Genomic DNA, 20,658 nt, shown 5'->3' with positions numbered 1-20,658 from the left:
CCCTGTAAAAAAAAAAAAAAAAAAAAAAAAGACCTGAAACTGTAAGACCACTAGGAAAAAACAGGGAAAATAGTTCAAGACATTGGTCTAGGCAGAGATTTCATGGCTAAGGCCTCGAAAGCACAGACAACGAAAACACAAACATACAAATGTGACTATGTTAAACTAAAAGGCTTCTGCACAACAAAGGAAACAATCAACAGAATAAAGACACAACCTATTGAATGGGAGAATATATTTTCAAACTATTCATCTGACAAGGTACTAATATGCAGAACATACAAGGAACTCAACTCAACAATAAAAAACCCCAAATAATCCAATTAAAAAGTGGGCAAAAGACATGAATAGACAATTCTCAAAAGAAGGCATACAAATGACCAACATATGAAAAAGTGCTCAACAGCACTAATCATCAGGCAAATGCAAAGCAAAACCACTGTGAGATATCATCTTACCCCAGTTAGGGTGGCTATTATTAAGAAGACAAAAAATAACAGATACTGGCTAGGATGTGGAGAAAAGGGAACTTTTACACACACTGTTGGTGGGAATGTAAACTAGTTCAAACACTATGAAAAACAGTATCGAGATTTCTCAAAAAACTAAAAATAGAACTACTGTACAATCCAGCAATCCCACTGCTGGATATCTCTCCAAAGGAAAAGAAATCAGTATATCAATGGGATACCTGCACTTTTGTATTTATTGTGGTACTATTCACAGTAGCAAAGATACAGAATCAACCTAAGTGTCTATCGATGGACGAATGGATAAATGTGTATATATACACGATGGCCATACTATTAATATTTGGCCACAAAAAAGAATTAAATGTGTCATTTGTAGCAATGTGGATGGAACTAGAGGTCATAATGTTAAGTGAAATAAGCCGGGCACAGAAAGACAAATACTGCTTGTTTTCACTTATATGTGGGAACTAAAATAATCGATCCTGGCTGGCTCACCAATTATATAAAGATTGAAAAAAATAAAATATTGAAAAAAAAAGAATAGAATGATACCAGAGGCTGGGAGGGATCTGAGGGTGGGAGGGGAAATGAAGAGAGGTTGGCGAATGGGTACAAACTTATAGTTAGATAGAAGAATAAGCTCTAATGTTTGATAACAGATTAGGGTGGCTATAGTTAGCAACAATATATTGTATATTTCAAAGTAGCTGGATGAAAGGACTTGAAATCTTACCAATACACAAGAATGATAAATACTCAAGGTGATAGATATGCCAAATCCTCTGAGTTAATCGTTAAACATTCTATGCATGTAACAAATACTCATATGTGCTCTACAAATATGTAAAATATCTTTCAATAAAAGAAAAAAAAGACGTTTGGGGGAAAAAAGGGTAGATCTCATAGTAAGGGTTCATACCACACACGTGCGTGCACACACACACACACACACACACGCACAAAAACAACCTAAAAAAGCCCACAAAGGGATATAAGGGAACTTTTGGAGGTGATGGAGATTTGTTACCTTGATTGTTACGATAATATCATGATGATATGCATATGTCAAACTCACAAATTGTATCCACTAGACATGTGCAGTTTTTATTGTACATCAGTTATACCACAAGAAAGCTGTTTTAAGAAGAGACGTTTGTTTATTTATTTATTTATTTATTTATTTATTTGAGATGGGGTCTTGCTATGTCACCCAGGCTGGAGTGGAGTGGTTCTTCACAAGCGTGACCATAGCGCACTACTGCATCGAAATCCTGGGGTCAACTGATCCTCCTGTCTCAGCCTCCCAAGTAGCTGGGACTACAGATGCGCACCACTGTGCCCCTGTGCCTGGCAAGACATCTTTAAAACTCACAGAAGAACCCAGATCTAACTATCAATAAAGGTTATCTTAAACACTTAAAAAATTAAAAGACTCTAGACAGTGTACATCAACCAAATGCAACACAGGCAATTACCAGAAACAAACTGATGATTAGTCCTTATAATAGACCCTGAAGACAAGGTTCTAGATGACCAAACCTAAGCAATGGGAACATGTCCCAAAGCCCAGGTGGTCTCTTATAGACAACCAGGTAGCTTTTTCTTTTAACCTCAACTGAAACTGTTCTACTTGACCTGTAGTATTTATGTAAGCGCAGCAAGAAGTGTTTGCTAAAGCATAAACTCCCCCTTGGCAAGCCAAAGGAAATCAAGGATTATTCATTTGTCCATGACAAGTCTAGCTAATGAATTTAAATTTAGAAAAAAAAAATTTTTTGAGACAGTCTCACTCTGTTGCCCAGGCTAGAGTGCTGTGGTGTCAGCCTACCTCACAGCAACTTCAAACTCCTGGGCTCAAGCAATCCTTCTGCCTCAGCCTGCCGAGTAGCTGGGGCTACAGGCATGCGCCACCATGCCGGGCTAATTTTTTCTATATATTTTTATAGTTGTCCAGCTACTTTCTTTCTATTTTTTTTTAGTAGAGACTGGGTCTCGCTCTTGCTTAGGCTGGTCTCGAACTCCTGAGCTCAAATGATCCGCCCGCCTTGGCCTCCCAGAGTGCTAGGATTACAGGAGTGAGCCACCGTGCCTGGCCAAAAAAAATAATTTCTTTTTTTGAGACAAAGTCTCACTCTGTCGCCCGGGCTAGAGTGCAGTGGCATCATCGTAGCTCACTGCAACCTCAAACTCCTGGGCTCAAGGGATCCTTCTTCTCAGCCTCCTGAGTAGCTGGGACTACAGGCGTGCACCACCACACCCAGCTATTTTTTTCTTTTCGTAGAGATGGGGTCTTGCTATATTGCCCAGGCTGGTCTCAAACTCCTGGCCTCAAGCTATCCTCTCGCCTCCGCCTCCCAATGTAGTATGATTACAAGTGTGAGCCACTGTGCCCAGCCTGAATTTAAATTTAAACCAATTTATTGGGCTTCTAGAGTAGAAATTGTGTCATTTGTGATATCCACTAAGGTCAGAGACAGGTTTGGACCACCTTTTCCACCACTGTGGGAATTACAGCTCACAAGAAGAAGGTCAGCTGTCCCTACTGAGAGTTCTTCTGAGTAGCACATGCTTGCCTCGTTTTTGAAGTTTTCTGGATATCCTCAGGGAAACATGGCCCACAGGAGGGTGGTAATTTTAAATATCTGAATGTCTGCAACCATTACCCTGAATACACAGGCAAAGTCGGTGTGCAGCAGGCAGATGTAAACGCAATATATACATAAATAGCAATATGCATCCTAGTGGGGCACACACCGTATCAGGAGTAGATGTATCATTTATTATAGCAGGACAAAGCTAATTTGCATCCCTCACGGAAGGCAGATGTCTTGAGTGGAGTTAAATAGTAGCAGAAAAACGGGCTGGACAGTTTCTGAAGAAAACAAGCCGCCCCCAGGTTGAGTCACGCTCTTAGGATTATGCCCTCAGGAGATGCATTTTGTGAGGTCAACATCCAACATTTACAAGATCAAGGTTTGAGATTAGCTTTTTGAGGGAGGTGTAAGCAACAGAAGGGACCTATAGAAAGAAAGCTATCTTCTGTGGTATTTAAAAGAATGGCTATCAAATTGTTGTCAGTTTCAGAGGGAGGTATGCCTTGGGGGAGGGTGTGCTAGATCAGCAATCCAACAGAGAGCAGTAGCTTTGATCTGAGAAAACAAACAAGAGAGTTTCGGTTTTTTTCTTAAGCGAGAGAGGAAAACCTTAAATGGTCAGAAGTAACAGTGAAAATAAGGGAGATTGTACTGAGAGACCTTTCAGTCAGTTACTATAATACAAAGTGTCAGGATATAATGATAGTCAAAAGTCACAGTGGAATGAAAAACTGGGTGCTGAAGAATCAAAAAATTATTGTTGTCTTATCATCTGAGGCAGAAGCTGTCCACCTCTGCAGTCATCAGCTTCTAGAGAGTTCCTAAGAATCCTCAGTTTGAAGCCTAGTCCATTGCGGCTCAAGGGCAGTTTTCCCTTTGATCATGCAGGGTGTATTTAGGTGGGCATTTTGGAAATGCAGCTTGAAACCTGTTAGGGAGACTTCAGGAGGCATCATATGAGTCTCTAGTAGTATTAAGTCCCATTGGCCTGTAATAGAGTAGAATCTAGGATTCAAAGGGAAATTCTAAAACCCATGGGGTGGTCTTTTTTGACTCAGAAGTAACTAACTAGAGGAGGTCCTCAAAAGGGTTAGATCTTGTTGTGGTCAAGGCTAATGGAAATACGTTAGTCTCTGGAAATCTGAGGGTTTCTCAGCAATGCGTTGATTTTACTTTTAAAATTTCATGAGGAAGATTATGGATGATAATGGCTGTAGATTTTCTGAGTAAAAGTTGAAACTTTACAGAGTGCTTTTTTCCCCAGGTGATTACCAATTATTTTATTTTTAAAAAATTTACTTTCTTGTGGTAGAACACTTAACATGAGATCTACCCTCTTAACAAAATTTTAAGTGTATAATATAGTATTGTTGACTCGGGGTAAAATGTTGTACAGCAGATCTCTAAAGTTTACTCATCTTGCTTGAGTAAACTTTATGCCAGTTAATTAGTAACTCCCCATTTCCTGCTTCATCCCCCCCAGCCTTGGCAACCACCATTCTACTTTCAGTCTCTGTGAATTTGAAGTTGGATCGTATAGCATTTGTCTTCTTACCACTTGTTTATTTCACTTAGCATAATGCCCTCAAGGTTCATCTTTGTTTTAACTGGGATCAGAATGTCCTTCCTTTTTAAGGCTGAATAATGCTCCATTGTATGTATATATAACATGGTGCTTATCTACTCAACATCAATGGGTTGCTTCCACCTTTTGGCCACTGTGAATAATGCTGCTGTGAATATGAGTGTGCAGAAATCTCTTTGAGTTCCTACTTCCAGTTCTTTTGGGTGTGTACCAAGATGTGAAATTGCTGGATCATATTACTTTTTCTTTTTGAGTATGAACTACCTACAACACAATTAAATTAAGGAAAGCCTCTAAATTAAGGGAGTCTGTAGCAGGTCTGCACAGGGTGTGGATAGTTTCCTAGCAGAGATATGGCATCATGGGGAAGCAACAGTATTTCTTAGGCTCTCTTATTAGGCTCTAATAAAACACTAAAATAAACAACAGGCTTCTGGTGATTCCCATGTAATTGAGGGAATAGTGCTAATACTTGTTTATTTTTTTTATTTTATTTTATTTTATTTTTTTTTTTTTGAGACAGAGTCTCACTTTGTTGCCCGGGCTAGAGTGAGTGCCGTGGCATCAGCCTAGCTCACAGCAACCTCAGACTCCTGGGCTTAAGCGATCCTACTGCCTCAGCCTCCCGAGTAGCTGGGACTACAGGCATGAGCCACCATGCCCGGCTAATTTTTTTTTTGTATATATATTTTTAGTTGGCCAGATAATTTCTTTCTATTTTTAGTAGAGACAGGGTCTCACTCTTGCTCAGGCTGATCTCGAACTCCTGACCTCGAGCGATCCACCCGCCTCGGCCTCCCAGAGCTAGGATTACAGGCGTGAGCCACCGCGCCCGGCCATAATACTTGTTTAGACAACATAAACAAAAAGGGAAATGGGCTTCTAGAATCTTGGAAACAAATCATTTGCAGACAGCTCTTGTTCCAGTGTTTATGCTTGATTGTGCCATGATTATGGTTCTTTTAAACATAAAAAGTATATAATCAATAAAATATATTTATGAGAACATATTTTGTTTTTATATAATTAGCTTAGGAAGATAAGTTCTCTTTCTGATCTACCAGTTTAAAAAAAAATCTAAGTTTAATAAACCAAATATCTCCCTAACAGTTTTGATTTAATTAAAATTTGAAGAATTCTAGGTAAGCCTAATTACTTCTGTTGCCCTTCCTTTTAAAAGGTGAAAAAGAAATCTCTAGATTATCTGATAACCATTTTAATAAACCCCAAAATAGTTTAGACATAAGAGACATCTGACCAGTTTAATTATTTTCAGTTTAGAAAACGCAAAATCAAAAATAGTTGTTAAAGGAGACAAAATATTTCATAAATACCTAAACACAAGAAATATTAACGGTTATTAATAACATTGCAGAGATAGGTATAGTGGCTCAGACCTGTAATCTTAGCACTCTGGGAGGCCAGGGTGGGAGGATTGCTTGAGCTCAGGAGTTTGAGACCAGCCTGAGCAAGAGCGAGACCCCGCCTCTACTAAAAACAGAAAGAAATTAGCTGGACAACTAAAAATGGAAACCAAAAATTAGCCAGGCATGGTGGTGCATGCCTGTAGTCCCAGCTACTCGGGAGGCTGAGGCAGGAGGATCGCTTGAGCCCAGGAATTTGAGATGCTGTGAGCTAGGCTGACGCCACGGCACTCACTCTAGCCTGGGCAACAGAGTGAGACTCTGTCTCCAAAAAAAAAAATAATAATGATAATAATAATAGCATTGCAGAATCACAGAGCAGTAAACAGCAATGTTTATTAGAAGCTTAACTTTTTTTAAAACTAAGGATTCTTTTCAAAAATGATTTATGGATATGTCAAAAAGCACTAAGAATTAAAAGACCATTTTTGGTGATAAACGGAAACCTTTACTAATCTGAGAAGAGAATAATTTAGTTACTTTATAGGAAAAGGACCCCAATTCTAATTTTACTCCTGTTGTACATTATTCATGTAATAATTTCCAGTAGAACATTTTATTAATATAACTTTATATTTATGTAGGTAGTCAAAGATAGAAATATAAACATATAGACAGGCACTAAATTTAAAGTTTCTGACTATAGTTTCAAAATACAAGTAAATTAATATAAGTAAAATAATGTCTGTATCAATTATAGTATTGCCATTTTTTTTTTTTTGAGACAGAGTCTCGCTCTGTTACCCGGGCTAGAGTGAGTGCCGTGGCGTCAGCCTAGCTCACAGCAACCTCAAACTCCTGGGCTCAAGCGATCCTCCTGCCTCAGCCTCCCGAGGAGCTGGGACTACAGGCACAAGCCACCATGCCTGGCTAATTTTTTTCTATATATATTTTTAGCTGTCCAGCTAATTTCTTTCTATTTGTTTTTAGTAGAGACAGAGTCTTGCTCTTGCTTGGGCTGGTCTCAAACTCCCGAGCTCAAACGATCTGCCGGCCTCGGCCTCCCAGAGCGCTAGGATTACAGGCGTGAGCCACCGCGCCGGGCCCAGTATTGCCATCTTGATAAGCTATTATAACTTTTTAATAAACAACCAAAAATCATATCCATTTTTGTGTATACATATTTTTATTCATCTGTAATTGTTTTTACCTAGGATAATCAACCATTAATATAAATTATTATTTTAAACCAAAGTAAGAAATCTTTATTTTCTCCAGGCACAATGGAAAGCTAAAGAACAGGAAGCCAAGAATTGTTTAGCTTTTTTTTTTTTTTTACTTCACAAGCACTCATTTTGTACCATTTTAACAATTTTAAATGACAAAAGTCAACATATACATCATCCAAATGCATCTATATATTTTGTTAATTTACAACCATTCTGAGAAATAAGGATAAATTAACATTATGTTTAGTGGCTGGTGTTTTGTATTTGTTTCTTAGAAATTTTCTAGCATGCAAGGATTATTTCTGAATCACTTATCTAAGGTCTTGGGTTAGTTATGGATCTGGATCTGGAAATTACAATTTTAACTAACATATTAAATCTTTGTGATTTGTAGCAATTGAAGAATTTCATAATATTAAATTCTTTTTTTTTTTTTTTGAGACAGAGTCTTGCTTTGTTGCCCAGGCTAGAGTGAGTGCCGTGGCTTCAGCCTAGCTCACAGCAACCTCAAACTCCTGGGTTTTAAGCGATCCTTCTGCCTCAGCCTCCCAAGTAGCTGGGACTACAGGCATGCGCCACCATGCCCGGCTAAATTTTTTCTATATATATATATTTTAGTTGGCCAGATAATTTCTTTCTATTTTTAGTAGAGACGGGGTCTCGCTCTTGCTCAGGCTGGTCTCGAACTCCTGACCTCGAGCGATCCACCCGCCTCGGCCTCCCAGAGTGCTAGGATTACAGGCGTGAGCCACTGCGCCTGGCCTAAATTCTTTCTTTTCCTTTTTTAGAGACAGAGTTTAGCTCTGTCGCCCAGGCTGGAGTATAGTGATGTCATCATAGCTCACTGTGGCTTCAAACTCCTGGGTCTGCCTCAGCCTCCCAAGTAGCTGGGACTACAGGTGCACACCACCATGCCTAGCTAACTTCTTCATTTTCTGTAGACATGAGGTCTCCCTGTGTTGTCCAGGCTGCTCTCAAATTCCTGGCCTCAAGCAATCCTCCTGTGTTGGCCTCCCATAGTGTTGGAATTACAGGTGTGAGCCACCGTGCCTCACAAAATTATCCCTGTTAAAGTCTTTGTAATGTTCTCTCTGAAAGGACAGGGGAGAAATTTTGATTGTAGGAAAACCCAGTTTGACATAAACATGCACAAAGGAGAGTTATTACAGCTGGTTTAAATGATAATTCAAGCACTTGAAAATATTATGAATGCATACAATTGAAAAGTCAGAACTTCTTAATCCACAAACACAGAAATGATGAAGAGTGTATCTCCTATGTTAAACAAAATGATTTCTCTCTTTCCGATCAATAATACAAAAAATCTCTTCGTGTGGATTTCTTCCCACTTTGTTCTAAAGGCACCTCTCAAATGGACAATCATGTTCATGTCAAAAGTTTCCCCAAATGGTTACTTCAATTTCAAAATTTCCCTGGTGAAATTGTATCAGAGAGATAAACATAGGTGTTGATATTATAGTGACAAAACATGAAGGAAGGGCCCGGCGCAGTGGCTCACGCCTGTAATCCTAGCACTCTGGGAGGCCGAGGCGGGTGAATTGTTTGAGCTCAGGAGTTCGAGACCAGCCTGAGCAAGAGCAAGACCCTGTCTCTACTAAAAATAGAAAGAAATTATATGGACAGCTAAAACTATATATAGAAAAATTAGCGGGGCATGGTGGTGCATGCTTGTAGTCCCAGCTACTCGGGAGGCTGAGGCAGGAGGATTGCTTCAGCCCGGGAATTTGAGGTTGCTGTGAGCTAGGCTGATGCCAGGGCACTCACTCTAGCCTGGGCAACAGAGTGAGACTCTGTCTTAAAACAAACAAACAAACAAAAAAGAAAAACATGAAGGAAGAGGGTGCTGGCTTGACGGAGGCACAGTTTTTGACTGAGAAGATCCCATTCAAATTGCAAGGTTCTTTAAGGGGGTGCTTGTGTAATTTCGTGTCTCCATATTTTGGCCAAAGGCCAATTATCACTGGTCATGGGCCAGGAAAAAAAAAAAAACAACCCTCCTGATTCGGGGCAGATGAAACTTACAAAAAGCAATTCTCAGGGACACAAAGACTGAGGAAGAAGTCTACATAGGTTTTCTCAAGGCTGTGTTTGTCCAGAGGCCTCTGGTCCAAAGAAACCTCAACTCAGCCCCCACAGTGAGCTCGAGAATGCACTTATCAGGCCTATGTTCGTCCTCTTCCTGTAGACGTTCCCTGTTGTTGAAAACGAACACTTGACTGTACAACTAACTGTAGTGGTCATACTCTACAAGCAAGAGAGACCATGGAAGCAGGGGCTACAGTAGAAGGCTAGAAAACAATTTTGCCCGGTAACAATACAAATATGATCAGATACCAAAGTCCTTGGAATCCTTATTCCCAGGAAGACAAACAAAACTAAATAGATCCCAACTAAAGGGCTTCATCAAAATGCCTATGTTCAACTGAATGTCAGCTTCCTCCTAGGCATGGGCAGGGAGGTGACTGGGTTGGCTGAAGACACTAGGGGTTTCAGATATGTGCACTGTTATGGAGTTGAAGATCAATAGACCATGGTAGTGGCAGCTTCAGCTGAATCTCACTGAAACCTCCATTTGTGTTAATACCTATCTGTCGAGACCATCAGGAACAAGCTTGTAGTCAAATTGCATTGGGTTTATTCGCTCGCTGCAATGAGGGAGACTACACATCATGGTTCCCCATGGAGTATCTGAGAAATGGGTGTTAGAAATAAGTTATTATTGGATTTGACCTTATGTTAAGTGGCTTTGTCTTCCACTTATTTTGTTAAATTTATTTATAAGTGTTTCATTCTTTTTGACACTATTATGATTGGAATTGTTTTCTTACTTTCATTTTGGATTATTCCTTGCTAGTGTATAGAAATATACTTGAGTATTGTATATTGATCTTGCATCCTGAAACCTTGCTGGTCTCATTAGCTGTAATGGTTTTGTTGTGGATTCCTTAAGATTATCCATGTATAAGATCATGCCATCTGCAAATACAGTTTTAATTCTTCCTTTCCAATATGGATGTCTTTTTTTTTCATGCCTAATTACCCTGCTAGAATCTTCAGTACAATGTTGAATGGAAGTGGTGGGAGGGGACATCCTTGTCTTGCTCTTGATCCTTGGGAGGAAAGCTTTCAGTTTGTCACCATTAAGTATAATGGTAGCCGTGGATTTTTCCAGATGTCTTTTATCAGATGTCTCTTCTGTCCCTGGTTGTGGGTTTTTTTTGTTTGTTTGTTTTTGTTTTTTTTTGACAGAGTCAAAAAAACCTGTTGCCTGGGCTAGAGTTCCGTGGCATCAGCCTAGGTCACAGCAACCTCAGATTCCTGGGCTCAAGCAATCAATCCTTCTGCCTCAGCCTCCTGAGTAGCTGGGACTACAGGCATGTGCCACCATGCCCAGCTAATTTTTATATATATATATTTTTTTAGTTGTCCAGATAATTTCTTTCTATTTTTTTTTCTAGTAGAGGCGGGGTCTCGCTCTTGCTCAGGCTGGTCTCAAACTCCTGAGCTCAAATGATCCACCCGCCTCGGCCTCCCAGAGTGCTAGGATTACAGGCGTGAGCCACCACCGTGCCCGGCCCTGGTTTGTTAATATGTCTATTCATGGTAAAACAAAACAAAACAAAACAAAAAAAACAACACATGAAGTGCTGTTGAATTTTGTCAAATGCTGTTTCTGCATCTATTGAGATGATCATGTGGTTCTTGTCTTTTATTCTACTGATAAGGTATCTTACATTAATTGATTTCAGATGGCAAAGAAATCAAACACTCTGTTTCCATAAAGCTTACCTTGTAGTTGGGGAGACAGTATATAAAACAATAGAGAGATAACATGATGAACGGGAGTGATAGGTGCTACACTGGAAAATATAGCAGACTACAGAGAGGGAGGACTACTATTAGTTATCTCCCCACCCAGAAATAATCACTGTTAACATTTCCTTCCTAACATTTCCCCCCACCCCGCCCCCTGCTATGGACACACATATTTTATCAAAATCTTGTTTTCTTTGATGTATCATTTTAAGTGGCTTGAAATCCTTTCTGGAACAACATATGGGTAATATTTATGTATGTATCTATGTATATGTGTATGTATGTATCTATATATGTATCTATCTATGGAAAAACAAGTAGATACAGTAAAATAAAGACAGAGACAGGAGGGGGTTTGGAAAGATGAAGGGAGAGAGAGTCAGAGACAAGGAGAGACAGATGGGGAGAGGAAGACAGAGAGAACTGTGGGCCCATAGGACAAAAAGAAAAACACAGCCATGGAGAGATGAAGGGACAGGCAAAGAGAGGAGGGGAGGGTGGAAAGGAGCATTTATTGAGGTCCCACTGAATGTCATTCTTAATAAACCTTCAACACCACTCTCAGTGGGTAGTTACTAGTAACCCCTCTTTATGTAGGTGAGGGGCTGAGCCTTAGAATGGTGAACTGAGCTGTCCATGGTCATATCACTTGGATTGAACCCATCTCCCAAGTAAAGGGCTTGGCCCACAGCAAGGAATTCATAACTGTTTATCCAATGAACAACGTAAAGTCCATCTCCTCCCCAAGGAGGGAGAGGTGGGGACCGGACCCCCATTCCACTCCGCTGAGTCAATTTTTCCTGCCTGTCTGCTGATGGAAGAGCAAAGTCTGTTGCCCCAGCAACTGCCCTCCGACTGCCATAGCAACCGCCAGTGCAGGCTTCTGCTCTCCACCTTGTCCCTTGGGCATCTCCATGGCGACGGGCTGGATGCAGGAGCTGCCAGAGCCCCGAGGCTGCGCCTGCGTAGAGTGACAGGAGGGGGTGGGCAGGAGGGGGCCCGGTTCCCGGGCATGCGCAGCCGCAGAGCGCTGCAGCCTTGCCAGCTCGCCCCGGCGCTGCGCACTTGACTGCCAGTCCGCCCGTCCGGAGCCCGGCTCGTTGGGGCAGCATGGCGGGGTCGCCGCTGCTCCGCGGGCCGCGGGCCGGGGGCGTCGGCCTTTTGGTGCTGCTGCTGTTGAGCCTCCTTCGGCCGCCCCACACACTCTGCGCGCGGCCGGGAAAGGTGCGATCCCTGCCCGGCGCAGGGTGGGGGTGGGGATGGGATGCTGAGGGCGAGGGTTGGTGCCGCGCTGCCTCATGCTCGCTGGAGCCAGCTCCGGGGACTGGTGGAAAGATTGGCAGGGGTGGCCTGGGCTCTGGCCGCCGATCCGTTCCCAGGCAGTGCCAGCGCACCTGAGATTGGGCCCGGTCTCTGCGTGTGCGGGTGGCATTGTCCCGGGCTCAGTCGGTAGCCGCGCCCTGCCCACCCCTCCGTACCCTGGGCCTGACTCGGCCTCGCCCCTCCCTGTGGCGCTGTCCATGGCACTAGGGCGCATTAAGGAAGGATGTGCGCGCATCGGTATGCGTGCGTGTGATGGGATGACAGCGGTATTGGGCTGTCGTGTCCTTGTAAGTGCGTGTCCTTAGGTTTGACCGCTTCCAGGCGTCCTACAAAGGTGCTGTTGTGTGTCCGGGTGTGTTCTGTGTGTGATACTGGAGATACTGGAGGTGCTTCTGTGTGCGGCTTGTTTGTGTGCTCGATTATTTTCTCACTGACATCGTGTGTACTTGTGAATCCTCAAGTGTGATGGCGTGGCCTATGGGCGTGTTTTCCTGTATGTCTGTGTGTTTTTGTTTGGGAAGCAGTGGTCTTTGCATCTCCCTGTGCACATGCCTTGTTGGTTCTGTTGAACTGAGTGCTGGGATTTTGTGTGTGTTCATATGGTTGTTTCTCTGTGTTTCTTTGTGGAGCTTTGTCATCGTGGGGGGGAGGAGCCATGATGTCTCCTGCTGCATTGTGTCTTTAAGGGTGGTGTGTGTCCTTGCACCTGGGTGGCTTGGTGAGTGTAACTGCATGAGCAGCCGTGGATGTGAATGGGTGCAGTTCCTTGCATGTGGTTGTGGCAGTGTTGGGTTGCATGTGTGACATCTCAAGACCTGTCAGTCTGAGTGAGTAGTGTGTGAGGCTGTGATTGCTGGTGAGAGTTTGATTCCTCAGGGGCTGAGGGGTGGTGGGTGCCAAGCAAGGGCACTTGGAGCAGCATCCTCCTCTAGCTCTTCAAGGCTGTCTGCATCAAGAATGGGGGATTTAAAAATTGTTAAATAGTTTATATATATATATAAAACAGTGTATTTAGCACATATGTACAACGTAAAGAATAATGATAAAATAACCCCCTGTGTCTGTACCACTCAGTTTAAGCAATAGAGCATGACCAATAGTTAGGAGCCCCTCATGCGCCCCTCCCCACCCAGCCCCCTCCCCTAATCATCATTATCCTCTCCTTTCTGTTCATTGATCCCTTACTTTGTTTGTAGCTTATCACATATGTGTATATCTCGAAACAATCTATTGTTTAGTTTTTCCTGCTTTTGAACATCATAGAAATGGAATCATACTGGGTGACTGGCTCCTCTAGTCACTAGGGGTCATCAGGAAGTCCTGGGGTGTCTGGTAGTTTCAGGCAGTCTGCAGTGGAATTCTGGAACTTGCTCTTTTTTTTTTTTTTTTTTTTTCAGCTCTGCTTTGGTCAGGAGATTCATCCCTATTGAAATGTGTGGCTCTGGTTCATTTATTTATATTGCTGCCTAATATTATATCCTATGAGTAGATTATGGCTTATATATGCATTCTGAAATTGCCAGTGGACATTGGGTTGTTTCTAGGCTTTTCTTTCTCCCTCCACTTTTATGTGATTATGAACAGTGCTGATGTAATCTTTCCTGAAATCGTGTCCAGTAGTGTATGTGCAAAAGCTACTCTGGGGTGTAACATTCCAGGAGTGGTTAATAGGATGTGTGCATCTTTTTAGACATTGTCAAACTGTTTGAAATTGTTTTGAAACTGCTCTTCAAAATTATTTTCGTTTAGCTCCCACCAGCAAAGTATGAGAGTTTCCATTTTTCTACATTCATGTCAGCACTTGATATTATCAGAGTTTTTGATTTGGGGCAATATTTTGGATGTACTATGCATGGTATCTCACTGACATTTTAATTTGCTTTTCCCTGATTACTAATGAGATTGACTATTTTTCATATGTTTAATAACCGTTTTTGTGAAATATGTGATCGTGTATTTTGTCCATTTCTGTATTAGTTTGTTTTTCTCTTATTGCATTTTAGGAATTCTTTGTATAGTCTGTGTACTAATCTTTTATTAACTATTTGTGTTGCAGGCATCTTTTATTTTAAACATATTTCTGTACGTCCTGTATGTTTCTTTTTCATGTCTTCATGGCCATTTTTATAGTTTTTTGTTCCTTGCTCATACTTTTGGTACCCTCATTTATTTCCTTAAACTTATGGAAATTGTTTCAAAACTGCACGAACTGAAAATTTGTCATTGGGTAATTTTATTCTACACATAAACTTTTGCACATATCAAATGATATATGAACAGGTTATTCACATAGCTTCCTGTTGTCCACAATATTAATATAGAAAAATCTATAGCTGTAATATCTGCCATCATCGTTCCTATAAAGAAACTTGGTCTTCAGCGGCCCCAGGGGAAAGTTCTGGGAATCACTAAGGCATCACTGGGGGTGGGGGGGTGGTGTCTAGGGGTCTTTGGTGGTTGTTACGTGTGTCTGGAGATATGTGGGGGTTTCCCAGTGGTCTTAGGGGTGTCCGGGTATATTTGGGGGGCTACGGTGCCTTTGGTGGCATGCTGGTTGCGGGGGTCCCAGGCCTGACGGACGCTGACGACTTCTTTTCTCCCACCTCATCTTCCTGCAGGAGCCCCGCAGCCTGAGCGCTGCGTCGCCATCCATGGCTGAGGCTGCCGCTCCCCACCGCTTCCGGCGGGCAGTGCCCCGAGGAGAGGCGGTGGGTGCGGTGCAGGAGCTGGCGCGGGCGCTGGCGCACCTGCTGGAAGCTGAGCGGCAGGAGCGGGCGCGGGCAGAGGCGCAGGAGGCTGAGGATCAGCAGGCGCGCGTCCTGGCGCAGCTGCTGCGCGTCTGGGGCGCTCCCCGCGCCTCGGACCCGGCTCTGGGCCTGGACGACGACCCCGATGCGCCCGCCGCGCAGCTCGCCCGCGCCCTGCTCCGCGCCCGCCTTGACCCTGCAGCCCTCGCGGCCCAGCTCGCTCCCGCGCCCGCCCCTGCCTCTGCGCTCCGACCCCGGCCCCCAATCTACGACGATGGCCCCACGGGCCCGGATGCGGAGGACGCCGGCGACGAGACGCCTGACGTGGACCCGGAGCTGCTGAGGTGCCCGGCAGGGTCGGGGGAACGGGGGGAGGATCTGTGCCCCGGGAGGACGGGGGTGAGGGCCTGGGGGACCTGCTTCACAGGTGGAGGGGCAAACACCTGAATCCTGGGACCCTAGAAGGAATGAGATCCTGGATCCTGGGGTGGGGGCCAAAGATGCCTGGCTGGGGGCACAGCGGGGGACATAGACTCCCGGTCCTGGGGAGAGGAGCCGATGCCGTTTCTGAGGGTAGAGGGAGGTGGGTAAGTCATAGATTCTGGGATATGAGGCAGGGAAATCTGTCTCTTGAAACCAGTGGCTTGGGGACAGTTGGATGGGGAGGGAGCTGGAGACCCCGGGTCCTGGGCTGTATGGAGTTGTGTGGTCGTGTCTGCAGGTCCTGGGGCGGGCGGTGATACGCGGACACATCTTCACTGCGTTGTGCTCGGCCCTGCAGGTACTTGCTGGGGCGGATCCTCGCAGGAAGCGCGGATCCCGAGGCTGTGGCCGCCCCGCGCCGCCTCCGCCGCGCAGCCGACCAGGACCTGGGCCCTGAGGTTCCCCCTGAGGGGGTGCTGGGGGCGCTGCTGCGCGTGAAACGCCTGGAGACCCCTGCGCCGCAGGCACCCGCCCGTCGCCTCCTGCCTCCCTGAGCGCCTCCCGGATTCTACGCGCCCCGAGACCCGGGAGCGCCTCCACCACCCCACCACCCGGACTGCTCCCCGCCAGCACGTCCAGAGCAGCTTACCCTGGTGGCCAGCCTGTGGCTACCCTCTGACCCCAAGGTCCCTACCCCCTAGCCCCACAATAAACACGATCTGAAGCAGCTCTGTGCTAGTCTGTGTGAGTGGCAGTTTCTAGGGAGTGGTGGACTGGGAGGTGGTCGCCTTTAGAGGGGCAGGTCGCCCGCAGAGGGTCCCTTGCCCTGGGTCCTGCACTTTAGAGATACCCCCTGCTCAGTCCTATGCCTCTCCTCCTGGGTGGGGGAGGGGAGGCATTCACATGGACAATGGCAGTGTCCACCAGATCCTGTGTTCCCCTTCTATGCCTCACTTGGGTATGGGGAGTGCAGGAGGCTTTGAGGCCACTTTCAGGACCTGCGCGGGCATCTTCCCAGTTCCGTCCTCCTGAGGGCCAAGGGTGGGTCTAGGGGTGGCTGTAAGACGAGTGAGCAGAGCCCCCGGGGTGCCGACTGGGCGTCCACAGATGTGGGGAGGCTGAGGAGAGAAAGGGAGTGGGTTGCAGGCTGGGGGTCAGCCCTCCTGACACAGGCACATTCTGGCAGGGAACTCTGAGGAGTTTGAGAAACTAGAGCCTGGACGTCCAGGCTGTTAAGAAAATGTATTTGTTGTGCTTGCTTCGGCAGCACATATACTAAAATTGGAACAATACAGAGAAGAAAAAAAAGAAACATGTATTTGTCAAGGTAGGGTAGGAGAAGACGCATTTTGTTTACGTTTGTTAGTTTGGTTTGGAATGTTTAAATATTTAGTTATACAGTATAGAGGCCTGTCGGTACTCTTGCCCAGGCCCTAAAGATATTGGGAGTTCCTATGGTGGCAGCTGGTTTGCGGCCACGGCTTTTGCACTGGCTATTCCCTCTGTCCCTGGATATCTGCAAGTTTTTGCCCAAATGTCACCTGACTCATTAAGGCTTTCCCTGACCTCCCTGTTACTCTATTCCTTCACCTGCCTTTAATACATAGCCTGATGTTTTATCTGCAAGGGCAGGGGTTTTTAAGTGTCTTGTTTGCCTCCACATCCCTTGTACCCAAAGCAGGGCCTGGCACACAGCAGGCTCCCCCCCCCCCAATTTCTTCAATGAAAGAATTCTCATAATTCAAGTAGCATTCTACCCAGTCTCACTCCCACCCACATAACACCACTTGGCATGGAGGCAACTTTGAAACTCAAGAACACGTTTAATTTTGCACAAAACCTCTCAACTTGATGTGACATAAACGTTAGACACCCTAAATTAACAAAAAGCCCCTCACCAAGTGAAAATGAAAGCGGTGTCCATCCATCTCCAGTACAGACAGTATCCCATGCAGCTAGTTGCTTCAGGGGTCTCATGTCAAGGGAATGATCACCCCGACCTGGGGGAGGGTCCGCTTTTCTTGACCAAGACTTTCAGGCCACAGAGCAGCCACAGCGGCAGGTGGTCTTCTGGTGCTTCCCACCTGACCGTGACCGTGACGCCTTCTTTGCCAAGGCTTCCTGGACCATCTGGATCTCATGCAGGAGCAGGGTAAAGGCCTCCTCCACACCTTGCCGGGTCTTGGCTGAGGTCTCCACGAAGGGTGTTCCCCAGCTCTTGGCAAGGGCTATAGCAGCGGCACGAGTTTCTCCGCCGTCGGTCACCAGATCACACTTGTTTCCCACAAGGACAAGAGGCTGGTTGGGGTGAGGGCCCCAGGCGTCACGAATCTGCTGCAGCTGGGCCAGCGAGGAGGGGTCATCAAGAGCGAAGACACCCAGCACACCATCACCAGCAGCCAGGCACTGGTCACGCAGGGACTTATGAATGGCCTGCCCTGCGGTGTCCAGCACATTCAGAATGCAGCCGCCGTGATCCGGGTCCAGCTCTTTCCAGTAGGAATCCTGGAGGGTGGGGTCATGGTCTTCCACGAAGCACTGGTGGTTCAGCTGGATGGTCAGAGCGCTCTTGCCCACGCCACTCGCGCCCACCACCACCACCTTGTACTCGGGCAGCTTCTTGCCACCATCCCTGGAGCGTGCACGCTGTCGGTCTTCCAGGGAGGTAGGCTTCCATGTGCCCAGGCCCAGGTTGATGGTGCCAGACTTTGTAGTAGGCAGCTCCATGTCCTCAGCGCGCAGCTCAGGGGAGAGATGTGGACAGCAAGCCCTGCACGTGGGGAAGAGCAGCAAGACAAAGGATTGGGGGAGACTATACGGGGGTAAGGAGACAGCAGGGAGTCCTCCCATCAACATTTATTGAGTGCCTATTGTGTGCTGATCACCTTCTAATATGCATGAAATATACATAATTTATGTAGTTTTCTCACTCCCTCCCCCCCTTCCTCCTCTCTCCCTCTCCCCACCCGCCTCTTCTACCTACCACTTAAACTGTAGGATTTTCCAAACTGTTTTGAGACATAATTTACATCCCATAAAGTTTAGCCTGTTAAAACGTACCACTCAATGAATTTAGGTGTATTTACGGAGTTGTGCAACCATCACCATAATCGAATTTTAGAACGTTTTCCTCACCCCAGAAGAGAATCTCCGTTCCCATTAGCAGTCTCTCCCCATTGTGGAGGGAGGGTGGGATTTTGCCTGTTTTGATCACCATTGAACCCCAGCCCAGCCCAGCACCTGCGAGACAGAATGTGCTCAAAACATCCCCAGCCCCTGGGCATTTATGCTCTAAAAGTGGGTTTATGCTCTAAAAGGGGGAAACAGAGCATACAGTCAACCAAATAAATATATAAATCATGCAGTGTGCTAGCCATTATCATTAGAATTTAGTCTTTATTAGTTACTCAACATGTATTTATTGAGAGCCTGCTGTGTGGCAAAGACATAGAGGTGGACAAGAAATAGACAACGAAGCCTGGCCCCCATGAACGTTACATTCTAGTCGGAGCGACAGACACCAAACAAGATAAATAAGTAAAATATATTTTAGGAGTAGGTGGTAAGCTTGCAGAAGGTGCTTGGTTAATGTTAGGCTTTTTAATTATCATTTAATCCTCATTCACCCATTCAAGAACTTCCCGCGTGCTGGACATTGTGGTATGGCAGTTAACAAAACAGACTCACATCGCTGCGCTTGTGAGGATTAGATCCTGGCAGTGTGAAGGAGACAATAACAAGATAAGGAACGAGGAAGTTGCAAGTTAGAAGAGGATGGGCACACACCAGGTGCTCAATTAGTGCTAGTTGTTAGTAGCACATCCTCATTAACTCGTTGAATGCACCTCCAGCTCCTTGGGCTCAGGAAATGCCCCTACTTAGTGCACCACAATAGCCACCTGTGCTTAGTTACCAAAACACCCCCCCCCCCGCTGGGGACCAGAGGCAGATTGGGCCAGATGGTGGGCTCCACAGGTGGTGGTGGTGGGGGGCAAGTTCTCAGGTGGGGATCCAGCTGCGGGGTCCCCAACCCCGAGGGATCGCTGAAAATGGTCACTGGGAATGCTGCTCAGAAAGAGGGGGGCAAGGATAAGACATATGCAGAGGATAGAGTTTTGGGTTTGGGGATAGAGTCCCTAAACTCTATCCGTTTGAGGACAGAAAGAGGGAGAAGACCTAGTTGTGAGGACAGAGGGGAACGCCAGGTCGGATTCTGGTATAATCTGACGGAGGACGAGCCCGGCCATCTTTAGGAATTGAAAGGCAGGGAAGGGGTCACGGACGACTCCCGAGTTTGGGGCCCGCGCGGCTGGAAAGCTGGGGTACCATCGGGCGGGGAAGGGGACCAGTGAGGAGGGCTGTGAGCATGAGCAGGAGGAAGGCAGGCCCGACCCCAGTGGTCGCCTGCGGGCCCACCCTCACCCCGTCCACCTGCCACCCACCCCGGGGCGGCCGAGGTCTCGTCACGGTGCTTGCTTTACCCGCGCGCAGTAGCGAGGCTCGGAGAAGTGAGGTGACCGGGACTGGCCCGAGGTCACACAGCCCGCGAGAGACGCCACAGAACGGGGGCCCAGCCCTGCGCTCTAGTAAGGCAGGGTCACTTGTGGTGGCGGGCGCTTCGGGACCGGGGCCCGGCTATCGGGGCAGCCTGGGCTCCCCAGCCAGGTCGCGCTCTCCCTGACCAAGCCAGGTGAGGGGTAACGCTTGAGATGGCTAGGGGACCCCTGGACCAGGACTGCACTTCGGGCTTAGTATTAAGAGTGTGGCCCAGTTGCCCTTTCTCAACACATCCCGAGTCTGGGTGAGACGGCCCCGCTTCCCGCCCGGCTCGGACACCCTTACAAAGCCGGGCGCTGAGGGGCTGCGCTCCCAGGAGGAGGGGAGATGCCGGAGAAGGGTCCCCTCGCACCCTCACAGCCGGCGTGGGACGACCCCGGGGCCCGGGCGGCCCGCTCACCTGTGTCCTGAGAGAGGCGGGTGCGCTGGGATGCGGCCGGCAGCTCAGACAGGACTGACTGGGGGCGAAGTGGCTCCCCAGACCCCCGGTGGCGGCCGGGGCAAGGGCAGTGGGCATGCGCAGCGC

The 20,658-nt window shown here is 46.4% G+C and overlaps 2 protein-coding genes across 2 annotated transcripts; one reads left to right on the top strand and one right to left on the bottom strand.

The window, feature by feature from the left end:
- Nucleotides 1-12,096: 12,096 nt before the first annotated feature.
- Nucleotides 12,097-16,304, top strand: PCSK1N (proprotein convertase subtilisin/kexin type 1 inhibitor). The gene is made up of 3 exons (XM_045538068.1): nt 12,097-12,306; nt 15,024-15,496; nt 15,934-16,304. Exons 1-3 carry the CDS (start codon nt 12,193-12,195, stop codon nt 16,127-16,129), a joined length of 783 nt encoding a protein of 260 aa, XP_045394024.1. The 5' UTR covers nt 12,097-12,192; the 3' UTR covers nt 16,130-16,304.
- A 1,118-nt stretch (nt 16,305-17,422) lies between these two features.
- On the bottom strand, nt 17,423-18,477 carry ERAS (ES cell expressed Ras). Its single transcript, XM_045538067.1, has one exon. It carries the CDS (start codon nt 18,429-18,431, stop codon nt 17,610-17,612), a length of 822 nt encoding a protein of 273 aa, XP_045394023.1. The 5' UTR covers nt 18,432-18,477; the 3' UTR covers nt 17,423-17,609.
- Between the last annotated feature and the right edge of the window lie 2,181 nt (nt 18,478-20,658).

The sequence above is a fragment of the Lemur catta genome, chromosome X (genome assembly GCF_020740605.2).
Source record: "Lemur catta isolate mLemCat1 chromosome X, mLemCat1.pri, whole genome shotgun sequence".
NCBI classification, from domain to species: Eukaryota; Metazoa; Chordata; class Mammalia; order Primates; family Lemuridae; genus Lemur; species Lemur catta.
The sequence above is the reverse complement of the archived record's forward strand: the minus strand, read 5'-3'. Positions and strand labels throughout refer to the sequence as shown.